Below are 15,000 nucleotides of genomic sequence, written 5' to 3'. Positions count from 1 at the left end.
CACATCTTCCTCCGAGTTTTTTTTTCCCCCTCAGTTTTGCAGCTCACAGCCACGTTTAAAAATACATCACCACATATTCTTTTGCCCCTTTCAAATGGCCGCGATATTCAGGGGGAGATATCCTCCTCTTACAACGCACACACATGTCAGTTGTTGAAACAGAGGAGAGAGATGTGGTGTATAGTGCACTGACCACTAGTTTGTATAGTTGTTGAAACAGAAGAGAGAGATGTGGTGTATAGCGAGCTGAACACCAGTTTGTAAGCACGAGTGGAGTGAGTCCTACAGAGGTGTTCAACTCTTTGTAGCTGCACCCATCCACAACCATGTGAAGTCATTACATTGATCGGCCATCGACCCCAGCAGGCCTCTGTCCCAGTTTGTGTCCCGCAGCCGCACGCATGTTTGAGGACGTGGGGGCCGGGGGCCAAGCGAGGGCGAGAGCGGCGCTCTAATCTCTCTAATCTTGGTGCATCGGCATGGAAACCGGAGCCTCCTGGCCGCTGAGCTCGGACGGAAAGCAAGTCCCCCGGCTATAACCTGCAGATTTGCTAATACAATCCAGGAAACTTGACACCGCATACAGCTGTTCCCCGAGGACAGTTCCACCAGGTTGCGTAACCGTTCCGCTGACAACCCGCCTCACCCCGACCTGGCCCAACTACACCAGACCCAAAAACTGACCAGAACTCGGCTCGAAGAACTCTAAGTTTTGAAGACTTGCCAAACCCACAGAGCTCTTGGGCTGAAGACTTGGTTTTGTCGGCTTATCTCTCGTAGTTCTGATGGGTCTGATGGGTCTGCTCAATCTGTACGGACGGTCAGTTCCCTCTGGGAACATTCACCCACCACTTCCCCCTCCCCACCCCACCACCACCCACCAGCGCAGATTTGACCATGTTGTGAGTATGCAGTATGTAGTCACATACAAGTACACTTGGTCACATTTGTGCTATGAAAGTCAGTCTGTAAACCACGGCAGTGCTGTGGCTTTGTTTTTAAACTCTGCACGCAAGCTTCTGAAGGAATATTTTCATCTTTGCTTGCAAGCAACACTGAGCTCTTGCATCATATGTCCCAGGCCGGGAGTTGTCTTTCCATGTGGGACAATGGAACACCTTTTTTCTTGGAACAGGATAACCTCTCATCCTGCCTCTACCCCAAGGTCTTCCACAACAGGTGCCCCCTAATCCTGGCTCTGCTTCTACATCCTCCACCAGAGCGCCACGCAGGCGTGTGTGTGATCGCCGTGTGCGTCTCTGATTGTGTCACCGGGTCCATGTGTGTGTTGTTGATTGGAGGAGTGAGGGTTATGAATGAGCGTATGTGTGTGCCGGTGATTGGCGTGTGTATTGGGTGTCCACAGTCAGCTGGTTGAGTAAGGGGATCTCCAGCCCTGGAATTTTGGAGGGGGGGTGCGGGGCTGGAATCTCCTAGTTTGGATCCTCTTAGGGCTTCCCCCTACAGTGACTCACAGTCATACATCCCCTTGCTCACACACTCACCCTCACAAGCACACTGTTCCCCGGCACACACTCACTCACATGCGCTCACACACTCACACTCGCCTTCTGCCTCTCTCTCTCTCTCTCTCACACACACACACACACACACACACACACACGCTCACCCTCACAAACACACACTTGTACTGCTCCTCCAGTGCCCCTGAGCACCAGCACCAGCTCCAGCTCCAGGAGCATGGGCTCTCCTAAGGGCTGGCTGCCCGCCCTGCGGCAGCTGCTGAGCGGGTCGCTGCAGCTCCGACTCAAAGCTCTGCGGAGGGTCCTGACCACGGGCCAGCAGCAGCAGCAGCAGAGCGGGACCCCCAGGACTGTGAGTACCCTGTGAGAGAGAACTTCGCGCTGAGCTGTGCCGCGCCGCACTCTCTTAGTGGCCACACTGATCAGGTTGCGTCTGGCTTTCGTCTAGCGCTGACGTGTACTAACGCCTGAGTACAGTGTGTGTTTGTGTACAAACATCTAGCATGCAGTCTGCTATATTATAATAATAATAATAATAATAATAATATGAAGAGTTTAATGAATTTTCATAAACCATTGTTTTACATATTATTTTCAAAGTAATTTCAGTAGAACTGTAATTGGGTATTGTTGTTTGATTTATCTTATCAAAACACAACTGCAATTTTATTGATATTACCTGAAATACACCTAAATTACATGACTTTTTAATATATATATATATATATATATATATATATATATCGTTTTGGAACCAAACTCTTCATATATAACATTTTTATTTGTTTTTTATTTTATAAATAATGTTTAGTTTTACCTGAAGGACTGAGATGGGGGGCTTTTTTGTGTGGTGCAGTTGAAAATGTGCATATTTTTAGGGGAAAGTTTCTTGGTGTGTCAGTGAAAACTTCTGACCATAGGCTACATTAAGTTGTTTTTCTTGAGGCATAACGACTTCAGGGGTTTTGTTGGAAAGCCATACTTACACCACGTAATCTGCTGAATGTCGGTGCACTCTGATTCGGGCTTTCCGCTGCTATATCTGTTTTCACTCCAGTCGCTCTGGTGTGGTCATTTTGGTTTGCTAATTCTCAGGTTGAATATGGAAAGAGTTCCTCAGGTGGCGCTGTTCAAATTGGCCCTGGCACTGGAAAATGTGTCAGGGATCTCATTGTATTTCCACTAATGCGGGTGTGTGCTGTGGACTTTCCGAGCTGTTGATTGAACTAGATTTTCCATGTTATTGTGTGCTGGGAATGTTTGTTTTGTAGGGCTGCTGTGTTGCACGGTCCTGGTTGCTGCAGTGCCTCTTTAAATACGAGCTGAGTGTTGAAATGCTTTGGAACGTGCTAATGTAATCAGTGTCAAGAAAGGTGCAAAGGAAAGTGTGTCAGGAAATCCATTCATTAGAGGTTTAGAGGAAGATACAACCGCAGTCTAAGAACACTGGCTCCATCGGTACAAGTATCTAACATAAGCATACACGCTATTTGGATATATAGATCTGTATGTTGTGTGTGCCTTGGGTACTGTATGTAGTATTGTGTGTGTGTGTGTGTGTGTGTGTGTTTGTGTGTGGGTGTGTGTGTCTGCACATCTGTATGTTTACTTCACGTGTGGACACTTTGTACTGTGTGTGTGTGTGTTGTTTGGTATTCACAACTGTGTGTGTGTGTTTGTTGTTTGGTATTCACAACTGTGTGTGTGTGTGTGTGTGTTGTTTGGTATTCACAACTGTGTGTGTGTGTGTTGTTTGGTATTCACAACTGTGTGTGTGTGTGTTGTTTGGTATTCACAACTGTGTGTGTATTTGTTGTTTGGTTCACAACTGTGTGTGTGTTTGTTGTTTGGTATTCACAACTGTGTGTGACTGTGTGAATTTGTTTGCTCATCATGTTACTGCTGGTCAGCCATTGGACCCCTGAGTACCAGACAACATGAACCGTCTCTACATACAGACCACATCAAACGCTCCACCTGCTCTTAGGGGACAGGGGGGGTATTCCAAGTACGTGGTTTAGTGATAAACCTGGGTAAGTTAACTCAGAGTAAGTGGTAAACCTCCTACAACAAGAGCCCTATGGTATTGTTTTGTTAGGAGAATGAAGCCATTCAGCTCTTCTATTAGGAGGTTTACCACCTACTCTGAGTTAACTTACCCAGGTTTGTCATTAAACCACGTACTTGGAATACCCCCCAGGTCAGGGACTGCTTGCTTCCAATGTAACACACACACACACACACACAAACACAAACCCCCCCACACACACAAACCCCCACACACACACACACACACACACACACACACACACACACACACACACACACAGACACACACACACACACACACACACACGCACACAAACAAACACACACACGTACACACACACACACACACACAGACACACACACTCACACACACACACACAGACACACATACAGAGACACACAGACACACACACACACACACACACACACACACACACACACACACATAACACACACACACAAACAAACACACACACGTATACACACACACACACACACACACACACACACACACACACACACACACACACACACACTCTCACACACCCACACACACACACACACACACACACACACACACACACACACTCTCACACACCCACACACTCTCTCACACACACACACACACACACACACACACACAGACACACACACACACTCTCACACAGACACACACATACACAGACACACACACACACACACACACACACATTGAGAGAGGGAGCTGTGCCTAGAATAGCTTAACCCTGTGTGTCCTGGACTGTAATAACATGGAGTGTGGGAGGGCAGACTCGTATTGATTTGCACACAGCCACACTGCTCGGTGTGTGCAGTGCCGGCCCGAGCCTTTTGGGGGCCCTAAGCAGAATTTGATTTGGGGGCCCCCTCCCACAACGCAGAGTCACCTGTGCTTGGCGATAATTGACAACTTCACACTATAATGTCATATTATAAATTAATACAGTGAGGTTATGTGTTAATACAGTGACTGATTATGAACTACTGTCCCCCTGGACACAGATGCATAAGGACTCGGTAGGCTCATTCAGTAATCCATCCTTGCTGACATGCCAAAAATGTTTTGGGGCTCCGCTCTACACTTCTGGCCCCATGTGCTTGGTAAACCAATGTATTAGTTGTTATTTACACCAACCCTGTCACCTTTTAATCTTAGAGGGTACTAAAATCACAGATTTATTTGAAACATTCATATTCAAAGTGAAGCACTAAGGGTGGTTTACTGAAGTTGAATTGACAAATAACAAAATACAACAGCATTTGTATTTGTTGTAAACAAGTACATCCGTTTAATGACTTGTTTTTCAACAGATTTGCAGAACAAATCCGCAAATGTGCATTAAATGATCAATCTTCAACTACAAAATAAAACCAAAATAGACAAACATTAATAATAATGACAAAAATAAAATGTCCCAAAGAATAGATACTTATTCCTACTTCGTTCCTGGCTTTCAGGTATCTGCAGCTCTGCAGTGGACGAACCTGCAATGATTAAATAAATACATAAATAAATAAAACAAAAACTATGTTAAATGTGTCATGTCATATTAACAGGCTATGTAACCATTTGCCATCAAGAAAACCTCACCTTCTGTGTCATCAGCCATGGAGGCAGACACTTGATGAGGTAGAGTTAAGTAGTGGTAGAGATGTGCTCCAAAGTACTTCAACAGTGAAAAAAAAAAAAAAAAAAATATTGCATAAGTGCATATTTGATCGAGCAGAACGAGTTTATTTTGCTATCATTACTTACACTCATCAACAAGCAATTCCACATATAACAATTCATATTCTATTGGCAAATGAGGCATAATCAAAAGTAACGCTTAACATGGTGATCTACTGCAGCCTAAATATTAGGGTAGCACCGCTACATCACTTGCCACTATCTTAATCAAATGTAAGTTTATTTCCATCACAGAAATCTCCCACCAAACATGGTATATTTTCTCAAACACTACCATCTCTCACCAAAGATCTTAGAGCAGAGCGCACGTCCTGTTCCATCTTTGCCTATGAAGCTGGAACGTTACCCGATGCCCAGAGTAAGCTTAGTCAGTGGGTTGGGACTGGGAGCCTGGGCTTAGCCTGCTGTTGCTATCAGACTTACCACTATGTCACATATTATAGAACAGTAATAAACTATCAACACTTTCAGGTGCGAAATCAGAAACAATCCCTCTGTGGTAAATTTGCCTTCAGCTCCGTTTTCATGTAGCTACTGTAGTGCTAATGTCCACTTCAGTCAGCTAGCTAACTTTAATTTACAACATAAGCCCACCTATGGCTAGGGTACATGCTTGATTGAACATCCAAAACAATCCCAATATCCTTGACATCTGAAATGCACCTAGATAAATATATATTAATGGGAGACATTTCTCTGTTGATGGCAGGGATTTAGCTCTGGTGATGGCTTATATTAGATCAAAACATACTGTAAATAAAACATACTGTAAATAATCATGCAAACATACCTGTATCTTGCTCGTTTTTCTCCTCCTCTGTCATTTTCTTCTTTCTGTTTTCGGCACCAGAGGGATACGTCCTTTTTTGTGACTTGTCTTAACATTGCCGTCTCTTCGATTTTGAACTTGATGCAGTGTCTGCACAAAATTGTCTATGCACCGAGGTGTCTAGTTTATCTTGGCGTGACTCAAAGGCTGGCAGACACAGTAGAGGTAGGCAGGCATATTGATCATGAAATCAGAATTTTCTTGTTTTGAATTATTAATTGTTTCGTTTATTCATTCATTGATGTCACTTGTTTATGTTATGTATTATGTAAAAGAAACTCGATTGGGGGCCCCCTGGTGTGCTTATGCCTCGGGCCGGCCCTGGGTGTGTGTGTGTGTGTGTGTGTATACTATAACCTTTTGACTGTTTAAAGTTTTGATTGAGGGTTTTTGTTGTTTGTTTTTGTGTACACTACTGTTGTCTGTGTGCATAACTTCAAAAGTGTGTGTATGTGTGTGTGTGAGAGTGTGTGTGTGAGAGAGAGAGGCCTGTGTGTGTGCTCTGCAGGCCACAGGTGTTCTTTAATCCTGTGATTAAGAGCTGCGAGTGACATGAACATCTCACATGGGCACCATCTGCGTTCTGACTCACCCGGTCTGAAATACCAGCGCAGACACACACACACACACACACACACACACACACAGACACTCTTCTCACCCCAGTGCCTGCTCGCGCCCAGACTCTCGCTGTGCACACACTGCCTCCCAGCAAGCCAATCAGGCCGCTCAAACGAGCACCGATCCACTGCCCCTAATGAGCCCCAGAAGGTTTCATCCACCACCGAGTCTGGGATCAATTGCTTTGGTCTGTGGCACTGATGAGACCCAGTGAGATGTGGTTGACGGGTCTAGCACATGCGGTTCCTGCCTCCTCTCCCATACAAGGCGCATGCCAATACGTCAGTTGCTGCCACAGACACTGTTAATTAGCCACCGGCTGCTTGGAGGAATGGGTCATGGCTTTGGCTAAAGGGTAAAGAAGTCGCGTCGCGTCGCGTCACTGTCTCTGCTGCTCTGTGTATCTCTGACCTGCTGGCTAACAATCAGAAACCGTTTTTGGTTTTACAGGAGCATGGACAGACACTGTCGGTATGACATGTCTTTAAAACCAATCATGATTTGCTTACCCTCCAGGCTTACCCTAAGGACTAGTTACATTTGAAAACAATTTAAGACTGGTAGGGGTTTTCACAAAACTTCTCAAAGTCAGTTCTGGAAGCATTTTTTATTGCACATCAAAATGCCATAACTGTTGCACTGATGGGTGGTACTTGGTGTGACAGGTATGTAATTATATTGCAAGTGATCTGATCTGACGTGTGAGTCATCACACACACACACACACACACACACACACACACACACACACACACAGGTGTTTGGATACATGTGATGAAAGATAGCTGAGGTTATGGTACTCTGAGGACCTGCTGGAGCAGTCAATTCAGCCTGTATTCTTAGAAAGCATCTCTCTCCCGCATGTTCCTCAGTGTTGGACCTGATGAGGCCTGTGTGTGCTGGCCTGTGTGTGTGTGTGTGTGTGTGTGTGTGTGTGTGTGTGTGTGCTGGCCTGTGTATGTGTGTGTGTGTGTGTGTGCTGGCCTGTGCCTGTGTGTGTGTGTGCTGGCCTGTGTGTGTGTGTGCGTGTGCTGGACTGGCCTGTGTGTATGTGTGTGCTAGGCTGGCCTGTGTGTGCTGCTCTTGTGCACATGTAGAGAGGCGTCACAGTTCCATTTCTGGCGTCATTATCATGAGGTGTGAATTATGCTCCACACCGAGTAGGTTGGGGAGCTCTTCAGCCTCTGAGTGCAGGTGCTTCTGTGCCTCTCTCTCTCTCTCTCCCTCCCTCTCTCTTTCTCACACTCTCTCCCTCCCTCCCTTGTTTCTTTTCTCTCTCCTCCCCTTCTCCCTCTTCATCCTCTCTGCCGCGTATTGATTGGTCAGATATTTCTACCCAGCGAAAATGCAAGTTGCTGAGTGAGAGTCAGTCCCACACAGGTTGTGGAGCTCTGCCGGTGCTTTTGTCCTGTTCTGTTTACGGATGCTTACGGCTGGACACTAGCTACCGCCTCTCGTCTCGTCCCTCTCGTCTCCCGGAGGAGCGGCAGGACGCTGGCAAGAGGACGGCTTGTATGGACTCTTATTCTAAAGCTTTAGCCCCAAGATACCGCTGTGTGAGGAGGAGCAGAGGTACCAACTTTAGCCTTTAGCCTTTAGCCTTTAGCCTAGCGGCTTGACCAGAGCAGCTTGTCCCTGTGAGAAGACTGTGAGAAGGCTAACTCACGTTAGCCTGGCTAGTGTGGAACTCCAGTAGAAGTTTTTGTCTGGCGTGGGCGAAGGTGACGGCCTCGAGACTCAGCGTCCGGCGTGGTGATGGTGTGACGGCCCGAGATTCAGCGCTGCCGCGATGGAACTCCAGTAGTAGTTTTGTCCGGCGTGGGCGAAGGTGACGGCCTTGAGACTCAGCGTCCGGCGTGGGCGAAGGTGACGGCCCCGAGATTCAGCGTGCGCGCCGCGTGGAACTCCAGTAGTAGTTTTGTCCGGCGTGGGCGAAGGTGACGGCCCCAAGACTCAGCGTGGCGCGCCGCGGTGCGGTCACTGAGCCGGCCGGGGCTGGCGTCGCCCGCGGCAACATGCTGGCTCCACTGAGCCCTCCAGCCCAGCAGGACCAACACAACCACCACCATCATCACCTTCATCACCACCACCACCACCACCACCATCAGCGGCCTGGTCATCTCAGTCCGCAGGCCCATCGCAGGTGCTGCCACCAGGCTACTACTACTGCTGCTGCTGCTGCTGCCACCGATTCCGCTGACCACCAGTGTCCACTAGAGATGGAGCGCTCGCTGGCCTCCTCTCGCCTGCGTTCGCCCTGGAACTCACAGGTACTCCGCTCTGGAGAGAGAAGGAGAGGGGGAGAGATGGAGGAGTGGAGAGGAAGAGAGGTATGGAGTGGTAGAAGAAAGGGTTCAAAAGACAGAGCGTAGAGGAGGAGGATAGTTTTGGTTTTCGTCACACTCGTGTGTCAACGGAAGTGTCTCCATGACCCGCGGTCAGTTGTACGTGTTATGTAGAGCCTCATCCGTGCTTATTTCTGTCCAGGCCGCGTGTGTGTGGTGTCTCTGGTGTGTGTGTGTGTGTGTCTGTGTGTGTGTCTGTGTGTGTGTCTGTGGTGTCTCTGGTGTGTGTGTGTGTGTCTGTGTTTATGAAAAAGATAAAACACAGGAGAGCAGGAAAGAAAGGTGTCTGTGTGTGTCTGTGGTGTCTCTGGTGTGTGTGTGTGTGTCTGTGTGTGTGTCTGTGTGTCTGTGTTTATGAAAAAGATAAAACACAGGAGAGCAGGAAGGAAAGGTGTGTGTGTGTGTGTGTGTGTGTGTGTGTGTGTGTGTGTGTGTGTGTGTGTGTGTGTGAGACAGTGAGAGAGAGAGCAATGATGAGGGGTGTGCACAAAGAAGCCATGAGAAGAGAGAGAGTGTGAGCAGTACGTGAGAGAGAGAGAGAGAGAGAGAGAGAGAGAGAGAGAGAAAGTCATAGGAAAAGACTGAGAGAGAGAGAGAGAGGAGAGAGAGAGAGAAAGTCATAGGAAAAGACTGAGAGAGAGAGAGAGAGAGGAGAGAAAGAGAGAGAGGAGAGAGATAGAGAAGAGAGAGAGAGAGAGGAGAGAGAGAGAGGAGAGAGAGAGAGAGAGAGGAGAGAGAGAGGAGAGAGAGAGAGAAGAGAGAGAGAGAGAGAGAGAGAGAGAGAGAGAGAGAGGAGAGAGAGAGCGCGCCGAGTCTTTAGTCACCCTCCTCCACGCCCACTGGTGCTGTGATGGAGCAGGAGGATTGGGGGCGGTGTCATGGCAACCGTGTGGGAAGCTGTCCGTCACAGGCTTTGTGTGGAGTGCAGTCTCCCTCTATCTCTTTCTCCCTCCCTCCCTCCCTCCCTCCTTCCCTCCTTCTATCCATCTATCTATCTTTCTATTCCTCCCTTTTCTCTCTCTCTCTCTCACTATCTGTGTCTGTCTGCCTCGTCAGAGCATCCGGGGGTCTGAGTGGTGAGTAGTGAGGTTAAGCCCCTCTCACAAACCTGTTGAATAAGATAACGATGATGATGAGGAGGAGGAGGAGCAGGGAGATATGGGCGGCGCGAAGTGGACTCTTTTGACCCGGCTCAGGTGACTGGGCCACTCCAGTCATGAGTGTGGGGGTGTGATGTGGGCTGATGGAGTTGTTTTTGTCTTCATTGTGTGTGTGTGTGTGTGTGTGTGTGTGTGAGCATGCATGTGTTTTCATGTAGAATTGTCTGGATCGCACACGTGCTTGTGGATACAGCGAAGCTCGTGAATGGTTGGAATTGTGTGTGTGTGTGTGTGTGTAAGTGAGTGAGTGAGATTTAGTGAGTCAGACCTGAACACTCTTACCAGGAATATGTGACGTGTGTTGTTGTGAAGGTAAAAGAAAAAAAGCCAGTAAGATGTGACTTCAGATGAAAACTTTGCCTTTGCCTCTCTTGTAACTGATATTCATGGTGCCTTTGCCTCTCTTGTAACTGATATTCATGGTGCCTTTGCCTCTCTTGTAACTGATATTCATGGTGCCTTTGCCTCTCTTGTAACTGATATTCATGGTCTTCTCTGACAGCTTATTTGTGTACCACATCAATTTAGTGCAAGTCCTTTTGTGGAGTACTTTTATGTCTGGCAGTCTTTCCCTGAAACCTTTCCTCTACGAAGTCTTTTCTTAAATGGACTGTGTTTGTTGGTTTGTTCAGGAGTGTGTTTTTTGTCTGCTTTCTACAGGAGGAAGTGACCGTAAAGGAGATCAGCATCACACACCATGTTAAGGAAGGCTCGGAAAAGGGCGACCCACGCCAGTTTGAGCTCCGCAAAGTCCTGGGACAGGGATCTTTTGGAAAGGTAGATGACATATGAAATGAAGTGTGTGTGTGTGTGTGTGTGTGTTGTGTGTGTGTGTGTGTCTCTCTCTCTGTGTGTTATCACTGCAGTAGAGGATTAGGTCTGTTATTCGTCTGTGCTTCCAGGAACACTGGAAGCACTATGGCTACTTGGCGAGCCTAGGTCGCCACTGTGGCCGAATGCCTTTATCTGGTAACGTCAGTGAAAGTGAAACTAAATTTAGCTCAGGCATCCCTGATCCTTGAGTCTGATCCACGCAAATTTGTTGGGTTCTTCATCGGCTACACCATTCCACCTTGTTTCATGAAAATCAGGGCAGTAGTTTTTGTTTAATCCTGCTAACAGACAGACAGACGAATAAACAGACAAGCGTTTGTTGAAAACATAACCTCTTAGACAAAACAACACGGCTAAAAATAAGGAGAAAAGATAAGCATAAGTAAGTATAAGTGTGTGTGTGTGTGTGTGTGTGTATAAGTATAAGTAAGTATAAGTATATATACTCTTTTGATCCCTATATAAATATATATATCTATATATATATATATATATATATATATATCCTCTTTTGATCCCGTGAGGGAAATTTGGTCTCTGCATTTAACCCAATTGAATTAGTAAAACACACACAGCACACAGTGAGCACACAGTGAGGTGAAGCACTAATCCCGGCGCAGTGAGCTGCCTGCTACAACAGCGGCACTCGGGGAGCAGTGAGGGGTTAGGTGCCTTGCTCAAGGGCACTTCAGCCGTGGCCCACTGGTCGGGGCTCGAACCGGCAACCCTCCGGTTACAAGTCCAGAGTGCTAACCAGTGGGCCACGGCTGCCCCAAATATAAATAGATACAATACAACACAACTAAAGATAATGAGATCGCAAGTGCAAAGAAGCCTCCAGGTTGGATTAAGCTCCAATGGCTCCCTGATGAACATTGTAATGGAGATGAGAGTTAGAAAGGCTAGCGGAGAGGGCCGCTCCCCACATCAAGCACTCTAGAAAAGTTTGCAGACCTTTAAAAGTGAAGGGGGTTTGCAATCAGAACAATGCCAAGAGAATTTCTACTGCCTTAATGCTGGTCATAAACTCGGACCCGACTTTAAGAATCCTGACTTCACAAAAAAAGTGTGTTCATGAGAACAGCTTGGAAAACAAATACAGGAAACACATAAATACGTTATTAGAACGGTTTACTGTGGTTGAGCAAGAAGGAAAATATCACGGGCGAGTGTTTCTATCTCCGGTGTTAATTTAGTGATAAATTACCTTGACAAGGACAGTGAGATTTGACTCTTGTGTTGTTGCCATAGCTGGAGAATATGATAGTGACGTCAAGTCGGGTACTTCGGGGCACAAGACTTTAGCACGAGTCTCCGAGCATATAATCTGACCCGATTTTGCATGCAAGTCATTTTTCCTCTATCAGAGGTCCGAATTTCCGAATATCCGATATGGCATGAAAGCAGCATTCAAGTGCTTTCACACCTGGAGCAGTTGAATGGGAACATGGTGTTTGGTTTGTTTGGGTACATGTGAACACAGCAATCGAGATTACATTTATTCATTTAAAGGTGCATAACATGGTAGTTCATAACATATTTGTCACATTCAGCAATCATCTCCTTGCGGCTGCTAGCTGCCCATTCCGTGATTAGCCTACACTGTAGAAAAAAAACAGTCTCTGTGGGCAGCCCAGGCTCCGAAAACTGGAAACAAACAAAGTGGGGGCAGCCTGTCCCCTTACAAAAACGAAACTTTGTGTGAAGTTTCTCTGGGAATAGCCCACTGAAGGTAGGGATGAGATATCTCTAGTGTGTTTCGTTTGGTCCTTGGTTAAAATATAATGTAGGCTACATTGTTTTCAACAAAAGTGTCTGCTAAATATAATATAAATTTAAATATAAGCATTCGCAAAAACAAACGTGACTTCCTGTGAAATCGCTGACTGCACCTTTAACAGACACTTTTATCCAAAGTGACTTACATATATCAAATATATTACAGGGCCATTCCCTCCAGAGCAACTCGGGGTTAAAAGACATTTCCGGGCAGTTTTCACATAGATCTCCGTTTCTCGAGGTCACCGAGTAGCCTACTGTCGGTACGAGAAAAAAAACTATTGTTTTCGTTGTTTCTCAACGAAGTTGAACATTGTTTTTACCAGGCTACTCGGTGACCTCAAGAAACGGAGATCCATAGATGTATACGCGGAGATCTACAGTATGTGGAAACTGGATTTCTCCTTTAAGTGCCTTACTCTTCACGGTGGAAGCCAGGAATTGAACCCACAACATTACAGGCTACTGCATGCATGCTAGCCCAGCTCTTTAGCCTCTACATTACCAGCGGCCCGAGATTGGGTGAAATGATCTCAGCACATTTTGAATTGAACGCTTAAGTGGAACATCTGTTGTTCAAAGCTACAATCTGACCGATGTTGGAGTAGTTTAATTGTGTGTGGAGTTTTGCTTACTCTAAATGTTGCTGTGGGACAAGTTCAAAATCTTTATTGATTGTGATCTGGAAGAAAATAGGTATGAAAGGCCCTTAGCCATGGGAATAGCCACACACAAGGACCTGTGAATGTTATCACAATGTGATATGGTCACTGATTGGAATTATTCTCCAGATGATGTGCTTCCTCCTGGACTTCCTGTCCAGTCACACCTTTGCAGATAAAAAATGCAAAATGTTATCTCGAGGCTTCAGCAGTGGCAGTTTGGCAGAACATACTCATTTCCGCAACCAGTGATGGGCAGTTGCATCATTAGGTCTCGACACACAGCACCCTCTTCTCATTCAGCACACTGACAGAGCTCACTGGACACTTGAAACACTTGCTAGACACTAGCCACTTTTACATGGACAGTCTTTTTGTCATTCTGATTAAAAACGTGCCGTCTGTTTACATGGGGTACGATCAATTCTGGTCAGGTGCTCTCAAGCGCTTTAGAACCTTTGATCAGAATAGGTGTTGTTGCCTACTTTTCCTTGAGAAGATACAGCAGGCAATCCGATTGACCGTATGTATATACACTCACACTAGCCCTATAAACCAGGCAGTAAAGTCCCTGTTGTTGGATGGGGAGGAGATGCAGCACAATATTGGGAAGAGCAGCAGACGAGCCCTGGAGCCAAAACTGCTGCTTTTAAAGGAGACATAAAAGGCCGTGCTGTGTGTTGATGCTAAATAATCATGGCCCTCGCGTGTGCATGAAACCCAGAATAATTCATGGAAATGATGTTAGTAAAGTGAGCCGCGGAGAGTCCTTGCTCATCAGTTGCTGTGGCCACTGACTCATCAGCTTTGCGGTGTCCAAGGAGATTATTAATTGTGTTTTGGGCAGAGGATGAAAAGAGGGTCTTATTTTAGCCGTTAAGACCTACCCTGGACATCCAGAGTTCTCGCGAGAGCACAATTAGAATTGTGTCTGCAAGAGACTCTGGCAATGAGTAATGATGCACGTTACTTTTGCCCCTTGCATTGCGGGGAACCAATCACATCGGTGTATCTGATATAGGCGAGCCAGAGGCGAGCTAAACAGATGACGACAGCGCTGCAATGTTGTAAGTCCGGAATGAGTCAGTAAACATTGGTTGTAGTGTTATCCAATTGCGTGCTGTGAGATTTTCAAATGCGTGCTTGGTGCCCCCCCTCTAGTTGGGCCATTACATTATTCGTGGCCAGACCCTTCATCTTTCTAGATTACCAGGGTCTGGAGTTTCCAGGCTAGTTAAGACCTGCGCACACACACACACACACACACACACACACACACACACACACACACACACACACACACACACACACACACACACACACACACACACACACACACACACACACACACACACACACACACACACACACACACACACACACACACACACACACACACAACACACACTCACACTCAATCACCAACTCTCTCTCTCTTTCTATGTGGCTGCTGTAGGTGTTTCTGGTGAAGAAGGTAACTGGACCCGATGCAGGGCAGCTCTATGCCATGAAAGTGTTGAAGAAAGCTA

At 46.5% G+C, this 15,000-nt stretch overlaps 1 protein-coding gene across 1 annotated transcript in view; it reads left to right on the top strand.

Annotated features, from left to right (window-relative positions):
* Positions 1-1,614: 1,614 nt before the first annotated feature.
* Positions 1,615-15,000, top strand: part of rps6ka3b (ribosomal protein S6 kinase, polypeptide 3b) — a 29,671-nt gene continuing 16,285 nt past the window's right edge. Inside the window, 3 exon segments of the mRNA XM_048266021.1 lie at positions 1,615-1,836; positions 10,857-10,973; positions 14,928-15,000. The exon segment at positions 14,928-15,000 is cut by the window's right edge and continues 9 nt beyond it. Coding sequence (XP_048121978.1) covers positions 1,702-1,836; positions 10,857-10,973; positions 14,928-15,000 — 325 coding nt within the window. The 5' untranslated portion in view covers positions 1,615-1,701.

The sequence above is a fragment of the Alosa alosa genome, chromosome 16, assembly GCF_017589495.1.
Source record: "Alosa alosa isolate M-15738 ecotype Scorff River chromosome 16, AALO_Geno_1.1, whole genome shotgun sequence".
In the NCBI taxonomy this organism is placed as follows: Eukaryota; Metazoa; Chordata; class Actinopteri; order Clupeiformes; family Clupeidae; genus Alosa; species Alosa alosa.
The sequence above is the reverse complement of the archived record's forward strand: the minus strand, read 5'-3'. Positions and strand labels throughout refer to the sequence as shown.